The 27,542-nt window shown below is 40.5% G+C and overlaps 1 protein-coding gene across 1 annotated transcript in view; it reads right to left on the bottom strand.

Annotated features, from left to right (window-relative positions):
• The window catches only part of LOC139217535 (exostosin-1), a 209,472-nt gene that overhangs the window by 47,289 nt on the left and 134,641 nt on the right, over positions 1 to 27,542 (bottom strand). The window contains exon 3 of the mRNA XM_070848865.1: positions 1,258 to 1,351. Within this exon, the coding sequence (XP_070704966.1) occupies positions 1,258 to 1,351 (94 nt within the window). The remainder of the gene's footprint in view (positions 1 to 1,257; positions 1,352 to 27,542) is intronic.

Raw genomic sequence — 27,542 nt, 5'->3', positions numbered from 1 at the left:
GAGACAGAGAGAAACAAGGTGCTAATGAAAGATGAACACATCCGTGGACTGAGGACGTGTATAAACGTCCTCTTTCTTTTCTCTGTGGTGTATCTACAGAAACAGGCTTTTTCTCTGGCAGGGAGATGACAGATTGTCAATAGTAATAAGATCAACTGTTGGTAAGAGGAGGCCGAGGAACTCTTTGATTTCTTGTAGGTCCCAGCTGGAGCTCCACAGGCTGTCTGATAAGCCTTTACCAGTAATCATGAGAATAACAGTGATGGGGAATCAAACTAGCTATTTCACCTTTCTACAGCGCCAATGTCACGCTCTTGGTATTGTTTCTGGGAATTCATTGATTAGAGGAGGAGTTTATATTGTTTAACCTCACATAAATCACATAAAAGACTCTTTAGCTCCTATAAATTTGACTGTTTATTACACAAGTAGAAACACAATAAAGAGTTAAATCATTTCTCCCCCAGAATGACGTCCGGACGGTGTGGGGAAACGCTGCATTCAAGCAGCATTCAGATGATTAATTTAGGAGATAAAACGGACAGGAGTAAGCTGGGTAAATTATTCATAAAATGAGAACAAAAATCAATAATATGAATATTTCACTTGCAGTTTTGGTGGAAATTGAGTCAACTGGGGCTCCGTTTGGGAGACCTCAGCGTTTCTCATCTCCTAACTTGGTCTTTCTCACTGAATGAAGACAATTTCAAGGTGCCCACCTAAAAATATACTATATGTGATGTCATGTGTGCACAGTTTACTGTTAAATATCTAGAATCCGTGTGGAAACGGCTCAATAGAGAGGCCTAGTGAGGAATTTCACTTTGACTTTAATTACAGTGTTATGAGTTTTCCAACATTAGACACCTTCACCCAGAACACTTATGGCTTGCTAACCCGAAAAAGTCCGTCCTTTATGGTTTTAACGTCCAACAACTTCATCCTCCAGCAGACAGCCTCTCTGCTCCCAGGCTGTCCATCTCTGGAAGTCGACGGCAGCACACTGGTCGGATTTTGGCAAGTTCCCCTGTGTGCAGAGTGCAGCGTGCAGAGTGCCCGGCTCAATGTGGCCGGAGTCAAACGTATTTTACCCCGCAGCTATAAGCTTTCTCCTGTTGCAAATCATCATTATATCGGCCAAAAATCCACCATCGGTCAACTCCAATGCAATCACATAACACACAGCAGAACAAACACACATATTACACACACACACACACATGCATGCACACCACACACACACACACACACACACACCTGCAGGGCCTCTAGGAAGCGAAAGGATCCAAGACGTCGGCCCCGGGGCACCAGGCAGAAGCTGGAGTTATGGAGCAGCTCTTGGTAGTCGAATCTGCACAAACATGAATAAAAAATCAGATTAGAATATGAGAAGAATGCATCAGCAAACCAAAGAAGAAGAAACTGAGAAAAAGCACAAAAGGAAAGGGACATTTCTCCTGGCGTACGTGCTCATCTGATGGGCTTTAATACACAATGTACTGTAAGGGGGGAAAATACTATAAACCTAAATAAAAGAGAAAAAGAGAGAAGGAATCAGATTCCAGAATTAGAATCCAAAACATAAAGGCATTTTTATTACATTTCCAGGTGACAATGACGTCTGGAGAGCTTAAAGAAACTGAGGCCAAAATGAAAAACAATGAAATCCTGAATCGATGTTTCCTCAGCATCCACAAACACGCATTTCAAAGAACGAGCAAAAGCAGCTGACTCCTATACGGCTGGCAAAGATTTTTTTTCAAGGACTTGGTCTTTTTCATATATCATATTCTTGCAGCAGGCAGAGTGGCAGCTTCTGCACATCAAAGGATACAAGGTAGATAAATAATGAAATGGGGAAAAAAGCAGTCCACAGCTGTTATATAATCAAACACCAATGGCCCTTAACACATTTCATCTGATCAAGGCGTGTGAAGAGAGAATCCTCCACACAGGGTTAGTTTAGTGAAGGTTTCGCTCTGTCGTGTTGGGGAAACTATTAATCAAACAGCTTGGTGTATCCATCAAGTGGGATCAATGAGAGCGTTTGACGGCCAATACTAATATTTTACTGATAAAATCTTTTAGTGCATGTTAGCAGCCCCTTAGGGCAGGCTGGGGCTTAGCAGATTTTGAGTTATGCTAACATGACTGTAAAGCTTAGAGGAAGCCACCGAAAATCAATTTTTAGTATCAAAACTCCCTCCCTATAGCTTGCACCTTCATCGATTTATAACGGGAACAACAGATTTCAACAGTGCGCCGGGTGCATGCTGTGGTTCGGAGCTGAAGCGGGTCATTCACCAATCCCAAGAAGTTCGCAGGTTCAATCCCCGGGCCCCTGCGTTAGTGTCCTCCTGTTGAGGCAAGACACTGAACCAAATTGCACTAAAAGCATAGCTTTGTGTGTGAAGAGTCTCCTTCTATCCAATTCGATTCCTCCCGTATGAATGTAGGGTTAAAGCACTTTGAGCGGCTGAAAAGAACAGAGAGGCTCTTCACAAGTGGACCGTCCATTCACCATTACACTTCACTGAGGTTTGAGTCAAAACGGTCAACAAAAGCTCCGGGTTTCAAAGTGCACAAACACAAAAGCCGCGCATATTCTCACAAAGCAGCCAAGAAGGACGCTATGGACTACATTCGAAATTCTGTTACTCGTCATTTTCTAACCCTGTATTTCTTGTGCTTACTTTCTGTCACGCTTGAGATTGTTTTACTGAAATCCTGACAGGATTGGAGCGTACATTTATAGAACTCCAGGGATTCAGAGATGCACAAAATGTACTTTTACCTTATGCTTCTCTATAGTAACGTTATCACAGTCATAGCGTCCACTTCCTGTCGGTGCCAGAATCCTGTTGGATGTGTGCTGAGCGGGTTATCGCGACTGACGCCAAAGTTCAATTAAGTTGACCCGCAAAACCTGCCGTTATTATTCCTCGTGCAGCTGCCTGAGAGGGTGTGCCACTGCATCTCCATTGTAAATAGAATCTTGGCCCGTGCAATGTCAAACTTGTGCTTTTGGTGTGGAAAAACACGTCATTAACTTTTTGTCCCACAGATGCTCGCATTCGGTGTGTTTTTAACTCAAAAGTTCTTCACAACATAGCAAAATACACCATTTCTGTGTCCCACTATGGCCTCTGCATAACTCTGGAGTGCCAACAATAGCTGAAAACAGCATTTGGCTTTATATGGAAATGCCGGAAATGCAACATTGATCTAATTAAATTGACGCTACTAAGCTCATCTTAACTAGCAAGTTAAAGTAAATATATTCATACACTCCCCATAGCAGCCCTGAATAAACTCCCTGATGGTTGGACTGTCCCACACTCCCCTCAAACTTGGGGAGTTTTTCAACTAGAAAGTCAAAGTCTGTTCAGATTCTGTGACTTTAAAGCTCTGGTGCCACTCTGTGTGTGTGTGTGTGTGTGTGTGTGTGTGTAGGTTTGTGTGTGTGTGTGTGTGTGTGTGTGTGTCTGTGCACATATGATCTCAGGGCTGGCCTGAGGAGATTTCAGATTGCAGCCTAATCTGTCTGGGGATCAACTGTCCTCACAACCTCACCACTAGTCACCTGTGTGTGTGTGTGTGTGTGTGTGTGCCCGTGTGTGTGCGTGCATGCGTGTGAGTGTGTGTGTGTCCACCTGTCTGGAAACCCTGCTTCTATAATGTGTGTGTATGATAAGTCTTTGATGACAGAATACCTGGCATATCACTTACTGTCACTGCAACTGTGTGTGTGTGTGTGTGTGTGTGTGCCATTGTGTGTTTGTGTGTGTGTTTGTGGGAAAGAGAGAAAGCAAAATAAGATGTCAGGTGTCCAGTTTGTCACCCAAAGACAAGGTCGTCCTAGAGGCACACACAGACAGAGACAGCCTGTCACACACACACACCATTATTCGGGAATAACAACAAAGAAACGGTCTGACTACACTTAAACCTCACTTCACCACGCAGCCTCTCTGTTTCACGCTAGTCTTACGACCTTGATTAATTTCTTGTACGATTAGTTTTTTTGTAATGTCATTTTTATCTCTGAGGAAAAAAGTCTTGTTTTTCAGCCGGATTTGGACAGAACCATGAAAGTAGAGCCGCTTTGTCCTGAGCTGCACCCTGTAGCCTGACTCTGGAATACCGAGCACCCGAGGTCCCTGGCCAAATAAGCACAAACGATAATGATACTGAGATGCAAGCAGGAATGGCAACAGTGAGATTACCAACGGGGCCAAATAACAACAAGAAACTACGAGTCCAAACTGCACAAAGAAATTGGCTAAAATATCACAGATAGAAGATTGTTAAATATTAACATTTGTTTCTCAGTTTAACAAATGCATGCACTTAACTTGCCCTTAAGCATGAATAAAGAGTGCACATTTGCACCATACCGACATTTTTGAAGTACTATTTTGAAATACATGGAGGAAATAGAATTTCTGCATGCTCCACCAGCGACCATGAATCTAACACTACATTTGTAGCATGAAAGCCTTAATACGTTCTCGGTAACTAATGATTTACTAATCCGGTCGCAACCTTAAAACGTAAGAAAAGTCTTAGATGATAAAAACTTTTGTATGAGCAAGTTGTAGATGGTGTGTCAGATGTTTGGGGTAAATATCCCTTGGATCAGATGCTGACTGCCTCTCAAATAAACCAACTGCTGAGGAGCTTCCTCGACTCTCTGGCCCAGGGTGCCACAGGTTTTTGCCAGGCCTCGTACTTTGATTGATTCAGCTGTCACAGCAGCCTCCTCGTGCTGGTGCTTCCTGGTATGCCGGCCCAGAGCAGACTTCCTATGTGAGGTGTTACACCTCGTAGAGATTCTTTCAGGTGGTGCAGGCTCTGCATCTCCTGGAAAAACTGGCCCAGACGTGACATGGCGACTAATGCCTCACACACCATTACTTTATAGTGCAGGGAGCGGCAGCAGGGGATTGTATGATCTCATGGACACTGCTATCTTTTTGTTTTTGTAATGGTTTGCGTTGTTTTCATTAACAACCATTTGCAAGCAAGAAAAAAACCTTACATAAATCTATGAAGCTTAATAAACTTCAAGATGAAACTCACAGTATCTGAGTGGCATTAAATGACATTTAAAGACATTCAGCAAATATGGGTAAGAGGCTGAAACAAATGCAGTGTAAATGCATTCTATATGCATTTAAAAGGTAAAACTTTACTAATATTGTGACCAAACAGCCTTCTCCCACTAACAGCGATGGACTGAAGGCGCGGATCACTTGCAGAAATATCTAAGACCAGAGTGGCGCTCACGTTAGACCAGCTGGAGGTTTCAGTGAACCCTCCGCACTGGATGCTCTTTCCCTACAGTATGCTACTTTGCTGTCCACTCACTCTCCACACACTGAGTTTAGAAATGAAAAGGTCAGTGATCAAGGACGCCACGACAAAGTTACAAAACGGCCCACACAGCCAGCCACTGTGATGCTGCGTTGCCACTGAAGTGTCATCATCATCAGAAGTTATCATCATGGGCTTGTATAGCTATTAATGTTTGATTTTCTTTAATAGCTAGTAAACATAATTAGTAGCAACACACCAGAAGCCAGCATTAGCTAGCATAGTATCAGCTAGCTGAATAACACACTACCACAACTTGCAATTGTGATCTAAAAATGAATGTCACATGAACGTTACTCCCGTACTGGGCTGCCACCCTCCGCCAAGCTGCATTTTAAATGAAAAAAAAAAACAAAAACGAAAACCTTCTTATTTCTAACATCTAGCTCTTGAGGCAGTTGGCCTACTTGATGAATTGTATGTACTTGTATAACTCTTGCACTTTTAGGGCTATATTTTCATGGCTGAATATACTTATTCTAAGTCGCTTTGGATGAAAGTAATGTGATAGTAAGTCATTTTACCACTCTTCTTCTGGACCGGATATTCTAGGAGAAGATCCATGCTCTGCATCGGCTGTTGACACCCAGAACAGAGTAGTGATCTAAAAATGAACGTTACGTGAACGTTATACCCGCAATGAGCTGCCAAACTCCGCCAAGCTGCATTTTTTGTGTTCATAACCATTTGTAAACAGTGCTAAGATAAATTGTTGTTTTTTTGGCACGTGTTTGGCACATTTGGCTTTGTTGGACAGTTAAGAGGTAGGCAGGAAACATGGGGAGAGAGGAGGGGGTGTGACGGGGGGTACAAATGGGAGTGTGCACACATATTCGAACCAAAGAGGGCAGGAGCTGAGCCAAGAGTGAACAAATGGTGAAATACACAAATAAACAGCTCACACCACTGCTGTTCAGTGGACTAAAGTGACAATGCATGCTGCTATCTTCAATATACACATGATACAGTCACATGACACCATGTATAACCATGTTAGCCAAGTATGAAGTGGTGTACATGCACTATTTTCACAATCATTGCATCATTGCATCACTACACTCTGTGTAGAAGGATGTGTTGTCTGGATGTCTGAATTTAATTGATTGCATGTGTGATTATGTTGTATATGTGTACATGAGCACTATTTGTTATATAATCTAACACACAGGGTTTGGTGTTTTTGTGTTTCCAAATTAATAGATAAGATGAAATTAAATCAAAAATCCAGGATTTGTTGTGTATTTTAAAGAAAACACAAAATCAGATCACCAAAAATAAAGATTAAAAGAATCTGGGTGAAAGCCGCTTTTAAAAGAAATATTTTGCAAGCACTCAGTTCTCCCACAGTTGTGTGTAGTTTTCCATTCTTTTCCACTTAAATAGGTTTTAGTGCAAAACTGGCTCTCACCTGACCTCCACTTTTCTCTTCTCTTACAATTAGCTGAGCTGTGCTCGTCACAGTAGGAACTTGATTACCTTAAGCTATGGAGCTCAGTGTCTGATTGCAGCAGGAATAACAACAGCAAACAACTTTTGCACGCACAGGAACAAAAAAATCTGTGTATAATTAGCTGGAATGAATCTGGTCCTTTCAAAAATAGCTGGTCTGTGGTAACGATGTGTGGGTGTTGAACAATGTGTGGTATTTTCCTCTGTGTGTGTGTGTGCACGAAAAGAGACGGGGAGACGGACGAGAGAAAGACAGAGTTGGATGATACCCAATAAGAGAAAATTAAAAATCAATACATGCCACAGAGAATCACTCAGAACATTTTAGCTGGAAAACAAAAGAAATAGTGTTGTTCACTATAAAGTAAAAGGGCTCTCACAGCAGAGGACACTGAATAGTTTCAGAGGTGATGGATCAATACGAGGCCTCGCAGAGTGGACCCTGAGGCCTGGTTTTCACTGAAAATAACATTTTTCTGTCTGAAAAAAGCCAAAATCCACCAGACGTTATTTTTATTCTATTCCTATTCTCTTATTTTTACTCTATTCTTATTCTCTTGTTTTTATCTTCCATTTTAGTTTTCCTCTCTTACTCTTTTTTTATAGCCTTGTGTTTTTTCTCTTAATTCCTTTAATGTCTCATGTAAAGCACTTTGTATTGCCTTGTTTAAATGTGCTATACAAACTATTTGCCTTGTCTATTGAGTGAACTACTTAGTGTCTATTATACACAGAATAGTGTGTGAAGGGGGTCATTTTGGAGAGGTTCCTATTTGAACCTACATTATAATGCAAACATCTATGTTTCCTCACAGTTTTTTGCTTAAGTTAAATGTGTGTTTCCGTCGTTCAGTTGTGCTGTTCTTGTCTCCCTTTTTGTCTGTTTATATGTAAGTACGTGAGAGCGGTGGAAAAAAACCCAAGTCAGATGCCTCATATATGTTCACATACTCCACATATTCCACCGATGGAGGTGAAGTGCCAAGAGATGCAGCAAAATGTAAGGAGGAAGATGGATGAAGACAATGCAGGTTTCAAAACTTTCAACAAAAAAAAAAAAAAAAGCTTTTATGAGGAAGAAAACTCATTTGAGATGTCTGTTTGGTGTCAAGGACAGAAACTACATGTTTTGGAGAGAAACGCTGAGTGTAAACAGAAACTTTGTTTGTTTACAAGAAAACCCCCACAGGGCATCTTTAACACTTACTGAGACTAAAATATGACCTTGTATCAAAAACAGTCAAAGCGTGCACTCTTTCTTCCTCTGATCTGTCAAAAGGTTGGAATTTCCATGCTTGGTCTGATTATGATGTTTACTGTTTATTAATCAAATAGTCTCATCAAATGTCCCGATCTAGACGTTGCTCATTTTACACTATATTACACACTCACATACATACGTCTGCCTGAAAGCATCCAGGTTGTATTTCGTATATATTTTTTAAAAACCTACAATTTTCTTTGCTGACAAAGAAGGTATGGAAAAAAAATCGTTGTATTGTATTAACAGTGGTTTACACTCTGACCTTATTCCTAACCTCACTGTAAGCAGGACACTTATCTAACTACTAAAGCCTTGGGATTCCAGGCCCCCAACATTTATCTTTATAAATGCAGTGCATTATGTAAACTATAAATGGCATTACTTGTAATTACTACAAATAAGCAACTCACAGACACACACATATTCAGGCAAAAAAAAAAAAAAAAAAAAGAACTGAAGGCTTTGGCATCCACAGTGGTCCCTCTTGGTGTAATTGTTCAGTGTGTGTGAGGCCTCACACGTGTGGAACCATTAATTATAAAAGAGAGACACTTACACAGGGATGCCCTTGAAGAGAAACACAGCCTTTGTTCATTAAAAAGCCAACGCGGCTAAAATGTTGCTCACACAATTTATAAAAGAATGTAAATAAACGGAACAAGTGGAATGCTACGCTGAAAAGTGCTGCAAAAAAGGAGAGAAAGATTTTAGGAGCATTAAAACAGAATGTACGGGCAGTCAGGAGTGAAAGACGAAGTCTAGAGAGGCCTAATCTGGTCAGACGAGGTCATTAAATGCACCACAAATATGAACACTCTGGTCTGACTCTCTTTTGAAATTAAATCATCTAAAAACACAGGAATTTGGATGGATTGATTGTAGATTGATCTTACTTGCTCAGTCAGCTAATATGCAACTGTGAACAATCAGAAGTGGAAAACCAAAGGAGAAAATTCTGAGTATCTTATTACCAAGACAAGACAAGACAAGCTACTGCCATATTAGAAGTAAGTATCACAACACTTATATGTGTGAACAAGCCACAAGCAAGCAAATAACTCAACTGCTGTTAAGGACATAAGTTAACTTTGTGAAATGGTAACAACTTGGTGAGGTTTAGGCACCAAAACTACTTGGTTTATGAAAAAAAGATCATGGTTTGGGTTAGAAGAAGCATGTTAGTTAAGGAAGTGAAGTTAAAAGTCAAAAGTTACATAATGTATGTGACGTTACATGTCAGTTCTAACACGTCATCGTTGGCTTTCCGTTTCACTTGGAACATGATCAACGGTATCTTGGGTGAAAGTCCAGTGTGATCGCGGCCGCTCTAGTTGATACTTCAAATTCCACCAGAAGCGCTGGTGTTCCTAAGCATCCCAGAAGCAGCTTGGCATTCTGCTTTACGAAATACGTACCTGGTCTATTTTCACTAAAACACTCCAGCTCCTCCCTCCCTGGACTTACTTTACACCACGTCACGTGACTTCGTCCTGTGTTCCAGTCATAATTACTATGGCCACTGCAGGCCGCTCACATTGGTTGTTTTAGACCCTTAGAAAAATGGCAAGTGTTGTTTGATTACAGTGAAGAGCCACCACATACAGCAGAATCAACTCAGGAACATTTCCCATTGTGAACAATATCAAAACAAAACCTCAAATTGATTTTCTCTTTCATTTCCACTGCCTAAAGATGTGAAATGAAGCACGTTAAAATAACAAGGAGGATATAAACTCATTGATGACTCCCTGCTTCAACCCCTTTGAGTTTTGTGCAGCTACACTACGTGTGTCAGGGTGTATGCACTGACGCAACACGGAGTTGAAAACAAAAATGGAGGAAGAAAGAGTGTGTGGTTTAATAAATTTGAATCAAAATGGGAGTCACAAGGAGAGGCACCCTCGGTGACACAAGACGTGAAGTGGTTGTGATTTGTTAGGTCAGGCCGGGGAGCTGAGGGGTATGTGTGTATGTACATATATGTGTGTGTGTGTGTGTGTGTGTGTCTAAGAAGCTGACTTGGACACAACTGTAGTAGATTCCCAGACGTTTTTCTCACTGGAAACACTTCATTTCTGTTATCCCCTGAGTGTGTCAATTACACGCAACTGATTAGTAACTAGTGACTTTTTTAAATTAATTTTAATCATGCTAATTAGCATAGTCATTTTCTACTGCAATTTGGAGAGACAATAGTCAGTAGTCATGGCATATTGACGTGGCATGGCAACGGGACTAGTTTTTTAAGAACAAGCTATTTGTAAGAGACTTTACTTAAAGTATATATTGATGATAACCAGTTTGAATACAGTAAAATGACTTTTACTTGTAACAGAGTATCTTTACACTGTAACAGCTGCCCACTCTCACATCTAGCAGACGCATCAACAGTCACTAGTTTGTCCACCTGTCCAGTATTTTGTCTACACTCAGCTCCCATTCTGGTCTATGATTTAGAAGTTTGTATTTCTCTTTGACAAGCTCTAATCGAATACAGTTTTACCTTTTGTGGGCCTAAAAGAGCATAAGTGAGTGTTAATAAAAAAACAAGTCAGGGGGGCAAAAGGTAGCACATGGGTAGTCTAGGTTGTTGTTCTTTACTTAGTTTTTTTCTTATCAAGCATCTATGTGTGTGTGTGAATATAATAAAAGTATAAATGCAGCTAATACTTGTCAAAAGGCAACAAAGACACATCATTCCATTTAGGTATGCACTTTAGATATGTAGGTAGATAGATGGTACGATGATTCCTTGAACATTGGTTCACTAATTAGATCCATTAATCATTCTGTGTCATATATATGAAAAAAAAGATCAGGGGTTAGTGTCAATATAAATGCAAAGCACGGCTGGGTATATGGTCCCACAGCTCAGTACAGTGAGGAAATGCTTAAATAAGTATGCAAGCTGCTCCTGTGTGAGGTTTTAAGGCAAAAGTGGTCATAACTCAGGATACAGAGGGGAAATGTGTCAACTACAACAATTCAAAGCGCACGGCTCAGAATCCATCTCGATAAAACCATGAAAAGAACCGTGGTCAAGGCTAAAAACTGACTGAAGGGAATAGCGCGAGCTGCTGCAGCATCCTAGCAGAGTCTATCAGCACCTGGCTCTTTAGAGTCTGTTGGAAGCTGTTTAAAAACTCGTCAAAGCATCAACAAGCTATTTAGTCCAGCACCAAAGAGCGTAGCAGGGGAATGTGTGTGTGTGTGTGTGTGTCTCTGTGTGTGTGTGTGTGTGTGTGTGTGTGTGTGTGTGTGTGAAGAGAGAGGCAGAACGAGCTGCTTTCTGGCACCGTCTCGTGAATGTGTCTGCCCACATTAGTGCGGAGGTGTGCCCGTGCATTTAAAAGCGCTTCCATTGTCTCCGATCTGCAGTCAACAAATCACATAATTCAGAGGCCATATGGAAAATGTTTAATGCTTTGATGGCCACAAACAAAGGGAGGAAATAGGAGTGCAGTTGAGTGGAGAGAACATTGGGATTTAAAACTTTCTAATTTGAGTGTATGGTAAATTAAAAAAGCTCCTCCCCCAAACACTTTTCATGGTATCCTCACATCCGACAATCGTTGGGAGCCAGTAACTAGAGAAGCACGTCTACTTAATGCAGCGATCAACAAGGTTTGTGGGGGTGAGAGACGATTTTAGCGTTTCTTTTTTCCATCACTTTTCAGTCACTTTTCAAGTGTAAAACAAGCACAACACTGTTTGTGTTGTACAGATTGTCTGACAGCACTGTTATTCCTATTTGTATAAGTAAATTCTTACCGCCTTTATACAGAGTGTGGACATCAGGACAAGCACAAACACTTTTTGGACGATATTTGATGCATTCTGAACCTTTAAAGTTAACAAGACTGCTTGTGTTCACATGTATGATGAAAGACACTATCATGGAGCTGGTCTGAGATCAGCTGGAGTCAAACGGTGCTCCCACGTCACGGAAATGTTAGATAAGATACCTCACTCCTGTCCTGTGATAACCTTTCCAAGAGTGGTAGTAGATGAGGGGCTCTTATGTGATTTTTTTCCTTTTCATGCTCTGCTATTTCTTCCTCAAAAATGCCACCAACGTAATTTCCCGACAACAGGAGGATTACACCCTCACGACGTCGATGGAGGGACTATGCAAGCTCACCACAAACAGCAAAACACAAGTGTGAAAGCAAGCCAGTGGGGTCAGACGGGGGGGGGATCGAACTCTGTATTGGACTCAAACACATAAACAAACCCAGAGTAAAAACAGGCAAAAACAAACTTGTGTGTGTGCCGCTATGTGCACACATGCTGGGAGTACTGTCTGCACGACTTTCGTTAACAATGTTTTTAACCTTCATATCCAAACAGCAGCAGCAGCTCCGGGGGTCTCCGGGAGGGCAGGCCAGGCGGAGGCTGGGGGTGCCGAGGAGTCCCCGAGGAGGTTCCTCAAAATGTATATTACACCAAAACCACTTTGAGGGGAAAATGCCATTATTATATAGGTCTGCTCCCGTCAAATTTAATCAAAATTCCTGAAGACAGATGGCGCGACTTCACAGAAACACCATAGCTTCAAGTGTGTGTGTGTGTGTGTGTGTGTGAGCTTGAGAGAGAATCATTTGCATGTTCACTGGTGTGTCGGTGTATCTTTGAGACAGAGAGAAATTTCCATATTTCTCAGTGTGTGTGTGTGTGTGTGTGTGTGTGTTTAGGTATGTGTGTGAGTGTGTGTACACAAACATCACAGCTGAGACTGTTCCCTTCTCTGGCTGAGTTGAAACACAGGTCTCTGGGCTGGTATTAAAGCTTAATGTTGCAGACTGGTCTGACTCAGAATATTAATTCACACACACACACACACACATAGGCACACAGAAGCTGAGCTAATATACAGAACACACACACACAGAAAAAAAACATAAATGCTGGAAAAGTACCTGTATGGACGGTTTAAAAAAGTTGAATAGTATATAGAACAGCTTTGGAGCGCAGACAGAAGCACAGTTCCTTGATCATTATCGAAAATCTGAAACACGATGTCTGGCCCACTCATTTATCGGGGTTCCCTCCCTGAACTCAGTTTCCCAGAGTCCTTAAGTTTCACACCTATGTGCTTAATGCGCCCCTGGACCCAGCTCTCCAGCCACCATTGGTCAACGTGTGCCACATGACCCCCACAACGTCAGGTCAGTCAGAGCAGAGTCTCCCCACTGCTCTTCCTCTCTCCTTCCAGCCTGACTCATCAACAGGCTGAGAAAGCAGCAGCACACTGAAGGACCGTCTTCCCTTTTGAGGACTGGTAACAAACTCTAACTGGGCACTTTTGTAGTCCTCCAGACACACACACACACACACACACACACACACACACACACACTCCCTATTGTTCTAGACAACACATGCCGTCTTCTTAAATGTTGCACAAGAGTGAATAATGCCAACCTTTACTCAATTAGTCAATATAACTATTAATTATCTTTGATAATTATTATTTTTTCCCAATAGCATATTTGGATGCCCAAGTCAGGTGAGAGTACTGACCCCAACGTGCAACTAGGGAATCACCAATCCAGCTATTTTCCTCACATACTACTGGCAATAATTCAACTGATCATATTTGTCAGTGCTGAGTACCAACCTGATACCTCTATGCTGTATTCCTTAACGGATTTGAATCGCTTACATAAAGCCAGGGATTCTGCCACGAATGAAACAGGACTGAAACACTACATTTTATGATGCTGACAAGCTGCACATAGGATAAGGATAAGACTGGTTATTTTGAATGTTTTTCAAAACACCAAACCCAACAATACAAATGGAGCCTAAAAAAGTACTGTCTGTGTGGCCACAGCCTGATGTGCCACAGAGCTCAATAGTCACCCACAAGCCTGTAAAAACACAGCAGTGGGCCACGCTGTTTCTAGTGGGTGACATTTCCCTTTATCACTAGGAACATGGGCGATGTACTTTAAGTGCACCAAATCCAATCTGAGACAAATACAGTGTGAAATCCTGTTTGGGTAACGCGCTAAAAAAAACGACATCGCCAACAACTACATGAAAGTAGCATTCATGTTTTTAAAGAGTTACGGTTTCAACGAGAGCAGATGGGGTTGCTCCCAGTCTTTTCATGGGATTTACTGGCAATAAGAAAAATAGTAATAATACAACACAAGACGTATCCTTCAATGTGGATAGGTCACAACATGGCTGACATCCAATTTGCTGAAGGTCAGTGTCTAACAAAGCCGTTTTGTGGTTACACTTCTATCTATCTATCTATCTATCTATCTATCTATCTATCTATCTATCTATCTATCTATCTATCTATCTATCTATCTATCCATCTATCCATCTATCCATCCATCCATCCATCCATGGGCTGCTGGACATGAAAAATGGAGAAACTACAGTACAACTCAGGACCAATATGTTGAACTAACCATCTATAATCCACAGGTATCATTTGTAATACATGGAATCCTAAAAAAAAAAAAAATAAGCTCATCAAATACATGCTGCAATTATCATACATCACAATGAAGAAAAATGTCATAATTAAAACTGCAAAGAAAATGGATTTAGTAAAGTAAGTAGAGATAGAATTCTAATCATTAACTATTTTTAATATAATTAAGCTAAACTCTGTATTATTGGGGATTGTTTTATATATAATGAGTGCACAAAGGTCTGTAGAGAAAAACAGTTTTTATTATTCATTTTTTTGGCTCATAAGTTTTTACTGTTTATCATTTTAAGTTGAATAAATTCTCCACATCCAACAACGACCGTTCAACTCCTTTTTATCTTTTAGCCATTTTCAGTGACGGCGTGTCACTATGCGGCCGCGGGTACATCTAAAAAGAATTTAGTGGCACGGTATCCAGTCTCATTCGAGTGGGCCCAACAAGAGATGTTGTCATCGGGTAGACATTCTTGCACAAAGCAGGTAAAAGCTTTCTGCTGTTAACCAATCAACTGTGACCTTTCATGGACGACATCCTCTTGCTCCCTCAGCACCGCGAACAAAAATCCCTTCAAAGAGGAGAAATAAAAAGTTGCAAACAGTGCATCTTTATTTTATTTTTTTTCCCAAGCACAGATCAGCGGGTGAAGGGTTGACATTTCCAAATCAAAGTGAGAGCCGGTTATTGTGTGCGTTATCAGCAAGGCTTGTGTGAGAGTGTGTGTGTGTGTGTGTGTGTGTGTGTTGTTATCAGAAAGGCTGTGAACATTAATGGCAATTTTGTTACGAGTCAAAAGAGTTGACATGCAGAATGTAGAGGCGTGTAAAGTTAATACAGTACAGTATGTATTAGGCCAATCTCTAAATAAGGCACAAATCATTTGCCACTGAGGGCTTAAAGGAACCCTGCGATGTTTTTGACCTCTAGTTGTGTTAGAGAACAATGTTTTTACAAGTGGGCCTCTATTCTGTTTGCAGCGCCAAATGAACTTTATATGCTATATAACTAATATGCAAGTAAATATGTTTTGTGCTGATAAAAATCTATCTATCTCATTTTTATTTAATAGTAGTTCTGTTGTGAGTGAAGTTTCCAACTGTGAAACTGAAATAATGTTCTAACCGCTGTTCCTTTTCGTCCTGACAGGCGTGCATCACTAATGTAAAGAAGGGAATTCATATCTTTACTTGTGCTGCATTTACGATAATAGATTCAGCTTTAATGTAATTCATTTAGCAAAAATAGGAAACGTTTGCTGTTCTGAGCTACTTAAGAATGTTTTAGATCATTAAAAAAAAAATGCAAATAGGTTTTGGACGTTGTTGGGCAAAAAATTAAAAACCTAAAAATCTGACTGAAAGCCTTCCTATTCTATCCATCTATCTATCCATCTATCTATCCATCTATCTATCTATCTATCTATCTATCTATCTATCTATCTATCTATCTATCTATCTATCTATCTATCTATCTATCTATCTTCTATCTATCTATCTATCTCACTGCCTGTTAGTTGGCCAGTTGCCTCTGATGAGTAATGCCTCTCTACGACATGAAAAGACACACATACCCAGGAGGAGTGTGTGGATGTGTCTGCTGTGAGGCACCATTAGCACCCTCCCTGTGCCCCTGCAGGTTTTATAGAGCCAGGATGGAGGGAGAAGGTCTCTGTGTGTGTGTGTGTGTTTGTGTGGTGCAAGTGTGTTAAAACACTTAACACACCAGTTTCACTCCTGATTCTCTGTTGTGGTCTTTTTTCCTTATCTGCTTACTGAGACAGTATTAGGTAAGAATAGACGGAACCAAAATAAAACATATGAGTTACAACACTTACAAAAGAAATATAAATGGAAACAAACTGCAGTTTTGAGTGTGTTCAGTATTTTGTGCATGGAATATGATATTATTATATTTTCTAAATGTATAAAGTGCAGCAATACACTTTTGTGGGTTATAATCAGTAAAAGCATTTCAAACAGCCAAAATGGACATACAGCTCCTTCCTAAAGGGCCACGTCAATGACAGATTTAATCATTCTGTTATTAAAAGGCGACATATGTCGTAACAACTGCAGTATATACAGTTAACATTTCAAATGCAGCGAGGATATCAAGAGTCAACGAGGTGACGTGTTGAACACAGAAGCAGCAAATGTTTGTTTTTGCTTTGAAAATACCTCAAACAATTAATCATGTGACTAATAAGTCAGCAGAAAACACGCAGCAGTGAAAGTGACTGTTGTTCTGTGAGAGACAAAGCTTTTCCTCTTCAGCAGTTTCTTTTTTCTTTTTTTTTTTTATAATTCATCATGTGAACTGTCTCATGTGGACTAAACCTCAAAGCTTCAGTTTTATTCAGCATGGCAGGCTCCGGTCTCCTCGTAGAGATCCAGTGATGACCGCAGAGGCACACTATTCGCACTCACACATGATGGAAAATAAACTTGTGAGGTTACCCTCAGTGCAGGCAGCCAGAAATCAATAATTCTGAATACACGCCACTTAACTCCCGCCCGCTCTGCCTCCACTGTAGCTCGCTCCCTATCTCTCTCCTTCCAGAAAAGAGGAGGAGTGACGAAGAAGTGAAGAAGAACAGGCGGGTCAAAGTCACCCCCTCCACCCCTCCTCCCCCTCCCCCCCCATGCTGAACACTTCCAAGTCCTCCCTGTTTCCAGAGATAGCGACAGGCATTAAACAACATCAGGCAGGAAATCAGAGATGTGACGATGTCTTCTGCTGCTGAATTATTGAACACTACAAAGGTAGCTAACACGGGCACGCGCTTAAATGCACAAACACACACTAATATGGAATTTCATGCAGGGATCCTGATGATGACTTTGATAAGAGATGGCCCAGACAGCGTGTTATTTTCTTTATCTCTGTCTCAGCATTAGGATTACAGAAGAGCTCTGATTATTTCTCCCTAAACACCAGTGGACACTTTATTTCTCAGGACACCGCATTAAATCACTACTTGTGGATGAATTAAAATGATGAACTGCGGGAACTTTATGATCACATCAAGGGTTTGGTGTGTTTTTAGAAACCTCTGCCACAATGTAAGTTGGATCTGAATGTCATATCGTTTATGATTTTTTAAAAAACAGGGGCAGCCTGATGACACATGGCTGCATGTCATTTCCCAAGTCTCTTTCCCCACCTTTCTCTCTTCACAAAAAAAAAAAAGAATTCTGCACTGTTGCCTCAATGCAAGGCGGCTCCGGGTTCGAGCCTGCTGGCCAGCTGGAACCGGCCTGTGCAGAGTTTGCATGTTCTCCCCGTGCTTGTGTGGGCTTCCTCCCACAGTCCAAAGACATGCTGGTTAGGTTCATTGGTGACTCTAAATTGCCCATGGGTGTGAGTGTGAGTGTGAGTGTGAGTGGTTTTCTTGTCTCTGTGTATCGGGCCTGTGATTGACTGATAACAAGTGAAGAGTGTACCCTAGGCCCAGCCTCCCCCGCGACCCTGAAGGCACTGATAATGGGTGGACAATCAGTGTCAGCAGAAATCCCCCGACTAATTCACAAACAGTGATGTAGTAGTTTTCATTGGGATAATTACTTCTACTGTCATTGTTTCTGGAACGAGAGACCTCAGAGATGGATATCTGAAAACTACGAAGGTTGAGAACACTTGAGGTGAGTTAAAGGAAAAGGTTGGGGTTTTTTTTGTAATTTGGGTGAATACACCCTTTAAGTTCTCAGCCACTGCATTTTCTTCTTGCTTGTTCTTAGTGTGTATTTAATTACTAGCAAGGACGTAAGCAGAACAATAACTATGATAAGGTCTATGGAGCTTTCTCTGGAAATAATACATATTCAAGATGATGGTGATAATGATGGTGGTGATGATGATGATGGTGGTGATGATGATGGTGGAGATGATGATGGTGGTAGTGATGATGGTGGAGATGATGATGGTGGAGATGGCAAAGAAGATGTAATTAATTATTGAACACATTCAAAGTTTAACTGAAGATAAAAGTCCTGTGTAAAATAGGAATGAAGCCATGTTCTTAAGGTGACATCATCATGAGTTCACTTTAGTTTCACTTTATAATGGCTGTTTTCTACATTGTGGTAGTATCATTACAGTGAGATCTCTTTCTAGACGTATCATCAGAAATGTCTACAGTTCATATAATATTGATACAGCCAAACAACAATACTTAGCTTTCTCCTATTCACTCTTGATTTTTTTGCAATCACATGATGATCATTACTCATTATCGATGGATGGGAAACGCAGATGGTGAAGCCCAAGGCATGAGATCGAAGGCCGTGCTCTTGTTGGCTGTAGCGTGATTTATACCCAGTCAGTATTTATATACAGTGTGTGTGTGTGTGTGTGTGTGTGTGTGTCTACGTTGCCTCTAGACGGGCCGGGTCCTAAGTGAGGAATGAAAGGCCCGGGACGTCATCAGTTCCCATATTGATTTTCCTGCTCAAATGCTTAATTGAAGTTGGTTCTCTCAATCACTCTCTCTCTTTCTCTCCCTCTTTTTTTTCCTCAAACATAAAAATGGGAAAGGCCATACTTCTTCTTACTCTCTACACTTTTTTCTCATTTCTTTTCAAGAGACAAGTGTTAATGTGGAGGCCTGTGGCTATGTAGTTTTGATGGAGTGGTAGGGCGCATGTATGTGTGTGTGTGTGTGTGTGTCCCTGTTGTGTGAACATGTAAGACTGTGTAGTTTCTGAGTGGAGCATCGTTCTATTAAACATGAAGCTAGAGAAAAGAAAAGAAAAGAAACTAAATGAAACGTCATGGCCGGACCTCTTTCTGGATTTTTTTTTTTTTTACTTATGTGATATGATTAGGGCTGCAATTAACAATTATTATCAATAATGATTAATGTGCCACTTATCATGATTAGACACTTCAATTAACTACGTTGATGTCTTCACATTTCTTTTTTTTTTCTGGCCAACAATCCAAGACTCTTATGTAAAGGATCTATTCAGATCCTTTACATGAGTAAAAAATACTATTTTTATACTGTAAAACTACACTAAGTCCTGCATTTTCATTTCAATTTGTTATCAATAAAAATCACACGGTAAATCCCTCTCCTTTTAACTCTGTTTTGGTCTTCACCAACAACAAAAAAAAACTTTTGATCCCTTAGATATTCCACTTAACCAGTTTGTGTCTTTTGGTGCTGGCCAGCTGAAACAGATTCCTGTTATGGCTGGAGATAAGCTTGATGAGTGGAAAGCCAAATACTGAATACTTAATATATAAATGCGCACGTATCATAAGAAAAATGTACGCAATGCAGACTAATGTCCCTATTACTGTACTATTACATATAATTAGATATATTATTATCGCCTCTTCCAAGGAGGTTTTTTTGATCATTTGTTTATGTGTTTGTCTGCAGGATCGTAGAAAAACTACAGGCCAAATGTAACTTAAAGGAAAAAGGAAGAATTTCAGAGCACATCTGGCTCCAACTCATGAACAAGCAACAGTAATGAACAAACTGTAACACTATATAGCAAAGTGAATGGTGTTGATATAATTTTCACAGTTTTTTCGAAACTGGCCTTGGTGGAGGTCTGTGCTCGTCTGGTGCCCTTCTAGTTTTCATTATGGATGCATTTGCTGAATATTTTCTCAATTAATCGAGCGTTTGCTTGGTTTTGACAAATGAATGTGGTAAAAGTAATTATAAAAAGAACCGAATCCTCACATTTGAGAGGCTGTCACCATCGATGTTTATGCGTAAAAATTATTAGCAAAATAGCTACCATATAAATATCTGCCAATAGATTAATCAGCTAATCATGTCAGTTGTTCTTGTGCATTTCCATATGTTCTGTGGGCAAACATCTCAATTTGTGAAATGATTAAAAATGTCATATACGACAGAAAGCGGGCGGCAAATCTTCATATTGGAGGAGCTGAAACTAGAGAACTATAGAATTTATTAATAGGTTATTAAAACAATTTCCAATTAACTCATCAATTAAGTGACTGAATTAATTGAATTGACTAGCTGAGACAATCAGCTTTAGGCTTGACGAGAATATCTGGTTTTGGCGTAGTTCGCACTAACCCTCCCGCTAATCTGTTAGCGAGAACAAGAAAAACCTCCCACGAAAACCTCGATGAGCGCAACTGTGGTCAGAGACTAAATGTTTTAACATTTAAATACTTCACTGTGCATGAAGAATCACAAGTGTTTGCTCTGATAAGAAAACAGACAGCGTGATTAAATGAGCAGTCATTTCTCTAATTAAACTGAAGAAAGCGAGCAATAAATCTCTCAGGATCAAAGGAAATGCAAAATGTATTACAGAAGAAGCCTTGTTTAATACGGATCATCAGTTATAGGAATATCAGAGGCTCAGTTTTACTGGAACATGATCCAAAGCTGAAATGGGATCTGTCCACGGCGAAAAGGCATTTCACGTTGGATAATTGGTCTTGTGTTGGAGTCGTTGCTCCTCTTTCTTAGATCTCCTTCCTTTGAGATGATCTTCCTCCTTATCTTCGCAGATCATCTACTCTCCGCTCCCTGTGATATCCCAGCCCTCCACTTACCCGAGTGCCTTCCTCCTCCTGTGTTCCAAAAGATCTGCTCTCTCCTTTGCTCTCTCCCTCCTTTTTCCTCAAAGATCCTCTTGCTATCAATCCAAGCCAGTTTAATTCATTTTAATGACGGTGCACTCAGTTTGGTGGACTATGCTACCTGTAAGGTATGTCGCATTTTACCAGTTCAACTTTACCAGATCCTGGTAGATTTATTTACTAATCTCACTGTTTTAATTCTGCAGAGCTAAGATAACCGACTGCTTGCCATTATGCCGACATAATATGTTAAACTGTTCCTTTAACATAGCCGTGTGAGTTTTGTTTCCCTCTGTCTCCTGTATTGCCAGTAGATATGGTGCATGACAACACGTACTTCAAGGGAAAAATATCATTTGTTTTCTTCACAACCTAACATCACCCACGTTGTTAACATTTTTATTATGTTGATATTTGAAAACTCAGATTTCTCCCATTAATGGCTAGGTGTGTGTTGATAACCCATGGGGAAAAAATGAGAGCCCGACATCTTCTTTATTTCATTGTGGTGCTGACCTCCTGCTGGTCTAATTCATTACAGTGAGAAAAAGCTGCCACAGTGGCTCCGAGCCTGGATAGCTGCTGTCGCCATGGTTCTCACTGACTCATTTCTTAACAAGGATGGTGAAAGATGAGGGTCCCAAAAAATCATCTGAGAACACAGTGATGCTTCATTCAGTTCTCTTACTAAAAGCAGCATTAAAGTAGCAGACATAGTGTTTTTCTTTAAATCTATCTATCTATCTATCTATCTATCTATCTATCTATCTATCTATCTATCTATCTCACTTTTATTTAACAGTAGTTCTGTTGTGAATTAAGTTTCTAACTGTGAAACTGTGCTAATGGTCTCACTGCTGTTCCTTTTAATCCTGACAGGTACATATCACTATAATAAAGGAGGAAATTATCTAGATATCTTTACTTCTGCTACAATTTTGATAATAGAATTATCTTTATGTAATTAATTTAGCAAAAAATACAAAACACTTGCTGTTCTGAGCTAATTAAGAATGCGCTTTTTTTGAGTTTTAGATAATTGAAAAATAAATGTCAGGCGAAAAATGAAAAAGATAAAAGTTGGACTGAAAGCCTTCCTTAAATCTAACTAAAACAGTACTTGTTATTAGTTGTGTGTGACAAACTGGGTTTGGCAGAAGAGGCAACCAACGGTGTCTTCATGGTTTCATTTTTCATCTGTGATAAGATCATGACGCGTGTATAAAAAGACACGTAACAAGCCTCCATCATATCAACTGTTTCCTTAGAAATGAAAGGTTGCCCGAGAAATTAAAACACAACCGATGCTAATAATTTACAGTAAAACTGTTTCTGGACAGTTTAATCTGATGAGCTAGGTGAACAACTGCACTTTTACCTAAAGAACTACACAATGTGCCTCTCATTCACCCCTTCACACACACACACACTCGGGTGCCAAAGGCGGTGAGCTTGCCCGTAAGGCACTGGGTGCACCATTAGGGTACAGGACAGGAGCTGGGGATCAAACCATCAACTCTGCAATTAGTGGACAACCTGCTTTCCCTCTATTCCCCAGCCGTGTGACTGTAGACCTCAGAAATGTAGCCTTTGAAACGTCCGTTGCAAATACAAAAAAAACAATACTGAATTAATGCATCTTTGATAATTACTCTACCGTCGAGTCAGCACCCTTAAGCTACAAGATCAATTATGCCGGCATGATTGAATGAGGAGAGAATCTTCATTGTTTCTTCTTTTTCTTTGAGGTAAAGGGTAAAGGGGTGTGCTCGGGACCAGATTAATTGCTCCAAGTGTTAATTTGCTGCCCGCCCCAAGAATGCCACGTGTCTCCATTGATTAAAATTAGCCTGTGTACTGTTGCTGCTCTTTGTTCATTTAACTGGGTAATTGATGGGGCCGGGTGTCTTGTCCTCTGTCCTCCATTCCCTCTCATCCTTCCTTTCTGTTTTTTTTTTTTTTCCTTTCCTCCTCTCCTAAACACTCCTTTTTCCCAGTGGCCTACCTCCTAAATCATGCTGTTTGCAAGCTGTCTCCTCAGGCAAGAGAGAGTGTGTGCCTGTGTTTGTGTGTACGATCTCCGCGCACACACAGTTCTGAGCACCCGTTCCCCACGATAACATTACTGCCCGCCAGTATTTGGTTTGGTTTATTAATCCTGACTGTTATATAGGTCAATATAACATGTTACAAATAGGAAAATAATAAGGCGCTGATGTTCTCTGCAGAGCTCCAACAGCTTTACACTGTTTTTTTTTTTTTATTTATCTAGAGGTGTCATATAATTTCATGTAGAATGGGACATTTCATAAGAATGCTCAGATGGGTGCTCAGGGGCTGTCAGTTTCTGCCACTTTTGTCACATGTGCCCTTTTCAAATTTGAACACCAGCAGTACAGAGGCATCGCTGTCACTGATCATTTAAAGAACTATGAGCTGAAAGGTTAGAACCAGTCTGAGGGGTGTTTCTCCTGGGCCATTTCTTTTTTGCACTCAGCAGCACCCAAGCGTTAGGGCCCGGTCACACCTTGTTCCTTGTTCCAATGAAATCGTCAGAATCAGTGGGTTCCCTAACGGGGGGTGAAGTCAATTTGCATGATTATTTTGTGCTGAGGTCAAACGTCAGTCTTTGACCAGTGCATTTGCAACGCTGACCTGCTGCGAGTTGTCTAGACTGTTGCTGATCTGTTAGGGGACAGAGAGTCCAAAATGGAGGAAGCTATCATAGTTTATTAGGTGTGCTTCTCCATCCACTTTTATTTTTACTATCTCTGTCTTTCAAATAAACACAATAGTTCACGATGGTGAAGAAAATGCCTAACCGTGCTGCCAGCACTAAATATTTTGTGTACCACTTTCTGGTACTTGTTTTTGTGGTAGGTATAGCACACTATTTACATATTGTTTTTATTATCTATAGTAGAGTATAGTATAGTACATTTAATCTATCGTATGTGCAGTTCTGTGGGTTTGCTGAGGTTCACATGGCTACACAACCCAGTCTCACAGAAGTTTGTGAAACAGTCACAAATTCAATCTATGAATTTATGTCCTACTGAGAGAGAAAAAGACGTAATATTGACACAAAAAGATGATCCCATAGAAATGCATTGCTTGAGATTTGTACACAGGGATACGAAAAAAATTAGAAATTTGTGTCGGTCAACAAGACAAATTTCCTCTTGGAGAAAAAAGAGCTGAAGCTGAAGTTGAGGTTCTAGCACACATATCGTCACATACTTGGGCTACATCAGTCTGAAGGTTCATTCTGTGACCATGGCTCAGATCCACAGTGTATTTTTAACATTACCATTAGTGGGTGCAAAAGTCCAACATTTTGAAATTCTACACATAGTGGCTTTATATCGGTTTTCTCTTGCGAGAGACATTCACTGACCTGCATAAAATGTTATTTCTTTTAAACCTTCACCTCTGTTTGTCATGTCTCGTCGTATCTGTTAAGTTTGTCTAGTTCACTCGTGTCTAGTCTTGTCTCCCACTTTCTGTTTTATTGTGAAACCTAACTCTCCTCTCGTTTCAGGCTGTTTGACTTCCTGCCCTCGTGTGTTTCCCGCCTTTGTGATTGTCTGCCCCGCCCTGATTGTTTCCACCTGTTCCCCATTACCTCATGTACAAATAGTCTGCGTCTCCCTTTGTCTTGTGCCAGATCATCTTATCCTGTCCAAGCGTTTCATGTTGCCAGTAAATTCAAGTATAAGCCATTGTAAGCCATTGTATTGTTATCATTGTGGAATTAAAAGAGTGTTCAACTGTCAAAAAGTGTCTGGTGTCGTGCATGTGAGTCCATCCTGATTCTGGGTCCAAGCTGTAATACTGTTCTGTCACTTGAGTATTTTTGTTAAGTGTGTAGTTAAATTAGTTGTGTAAGAATATTGTCTGATTGATTTAAAATAGTCTCTAAATGACCAAAGCATCCCAATTTCCTTAGCATAATACTGATTCTTTTTTTCCATATTAGTGTTATTCTCTTCTAGGTTATCAGTAGTGTATTACTATTATTATTTGTCTTCCATTGTTTTCAGTTATAAAATATGTGCTGCTACTCAGGGGACTGTGACAATCTTGAAATTACAATAATAGAACATGAGGTTTTGTTTCAAAGAGAGTACAAGTTTGACAATGAACAGGTTTTGAAAGCCACAAATGTAGTTAATTTATCTAATACTTTCAAAGCGTTCATTATTATTCATTAAAGACACTCACAAAACCTGTTTCTATCATTGGATTTGTTTTTCAGTCAATAAAGCTTCTTCAAATTATCTAAACCAAGTCGGTATTACAGAAGAGCAAGATTAAAACAGACAGAGACTCCCGGACTGTAGACATGAGCCTATATTCAGTCCATTACAGTCAGTTTAGTGGGCCTGTTGTACAGCAGGACCGACCATGTAGAAACCTCAGACAGCTTGGCAGCAGTGTGATTAATGAAGCAGACCGTGATACTCATGCATCAAACAGACATGGAAAATGCCTGACTAGTTCTATGACATGTTGAGCTTAGACATGTCAGTTAGCAGCGTCTCAGCTTTCACTGTATTTTCAGCAGGCTGCACTGTTGACTTCACTTAAACTACGGTTAGAGTTAGACCACTATATACAAAATGGCAAACATTAAGGATGCAAATCTATCTGATGTCCAGCACGCAAGTCAAACACACTACACACCTATCGACCAACCAACCTCCATCCTTGAGGTCTTTTTGCACCTGTGTGCAAGCAACCTCACTGACAACCACCTATCTGAAAGAGTATTCCCGAGAAAACATCACATTGTTTTCCACACAATATTGATACAATTAGCCTACACATCAAATAAAAAAATAAAAAAAACATGTGTTTTCCAAAATAGTAGCTGTGTAGAAGCTAGCTTTAGCAGGTACCTGGACACCAGCATTATCAGCATGGATGTGGTACCAGCTCCCTCATCGCTCTTCTTGACCTCTTTCGTTTTGAATGGCCAAAGCCTGGTGGCTACTAGCAAAATCAGTGTAGGTTAACATGGGTGTAAGTGCTTCACACCCCTACCGATGTACCCCGTGATCAAAACCACTCTCCCTCTGCCGCTGTTCCCTTAACATAACTTCCTGCCTCCTTACATAAAGGACACAATACTTTCTGCACTGGGACGAAATGTTCACACTGGGCCTAAATCATGAGATGTGGACTGGTCCAACATGATGGTAATTCATGGGTTAGTGGTTATTCCGTTCAAGATATAACAATATCTTCTGATAAACCTAATAACTACTACCTAACAGCTTTTGCTTCACTCACAGCGGCCTGGCAAGACTCCATTTACTTGAACCAGAGCTCAGTAGATGACTGACAGTTCTCACCATCACTCAGATATCGATTCTTCACACCTCTCACTGGCTTGTCATGGGTCTTTGTTTCTGTTTTTTCCAAAATGTAAAACCATGGCAGTTGCTCTCGAGAAAAATATCTGCTCATTGTTCCTGACACATATACATCTTTTCCAGATGCATCTCACAGCTAAAACTCTGATTGTTTTTGTCACACGGGTTGTTGCATCACTTTAGGATCCTGTGATGTGCTTTAGCATACACGGGATTTCTATTCCCCCGTCTTGTTCACAAGAAAGGCATCCAGATTTGAGCAAAACAAATTTTTAAAAAAAGGCAACACTTTCATTTATGTTGCATTAAACTCAATAATACATCATACGGGAGCAAATGAATGTAAGACGTGCCTCCGATCTCCTTTGGAGCAATAGGTTAATGAAGGAGCAACAAAGTATGTGCAGTGCATTTCCTATTCGCATCAGGATGCATCTCTAAACTTTATAGGACAACAAAACACCCGCAGGTCAGATTTTATGTCTAATACTGAAGATTGAACTATCAAATAACAATAGTAATTACACAAGTAAAACAGCAGCCTGTGTAAGTGCAAATCAAGCTACATAAAGTCGGGACATAATGAGGATATGAAGCACTTAACACCAGACGGAAATGGGCTTACAGTGAAAAATGAATAGATTGCATCAATCATAAAGTAAATATCCTGGTGAAGCGAAGTGCCTCGTGAAGAAAGAGCAGAGAAGAGGTGGAGAATATTAGAGATTACACCAGAAGGGTGGATGACCATGAAGGGAGGGCTCGAGGAGGCAAGGGTGGACTGAGCAGTCACGTACAGCACATTAGTCACACTTCCAGTGAGCCGTAGCGACACACACTTAGTGCTGTGACATATGCTATGTTAGGGCAACAGACAGTCACCTGAGGGAGAAACACTGTGTAGCGAGTGTGGCGTTCTCCCTGAATCCTAGATCTGAATTTGCGGAATTTAAGAATCAGAATTTACTAACTAATGATTTTAACAAGCCACTGTAGGAAACTGTCTCATCTCTTCATTCATCAGCTCAGGCAGGCTGGTGTAGT

The sequence above is a fragment of the Pempheris klunzingeri genome, chromosome 18, assembly GCF_042242105.1.
Source record: "Pempheris klunzingeri isolate RE-2024b chromosome 18, fPemKlu1.hap1, whole genome shotgun sequence".
Lineage (NCBI taxonomy): Eukaryota > Metazoa > Chordata > Actinopteri > Acropomatiformes > Pempheridae > Pempheris > Pempheris klunzingeri.
Note: the sequence above shows the minus strand (reverse complement) of the source record. Positions and strands in the feature narration are given on the sequence as shown.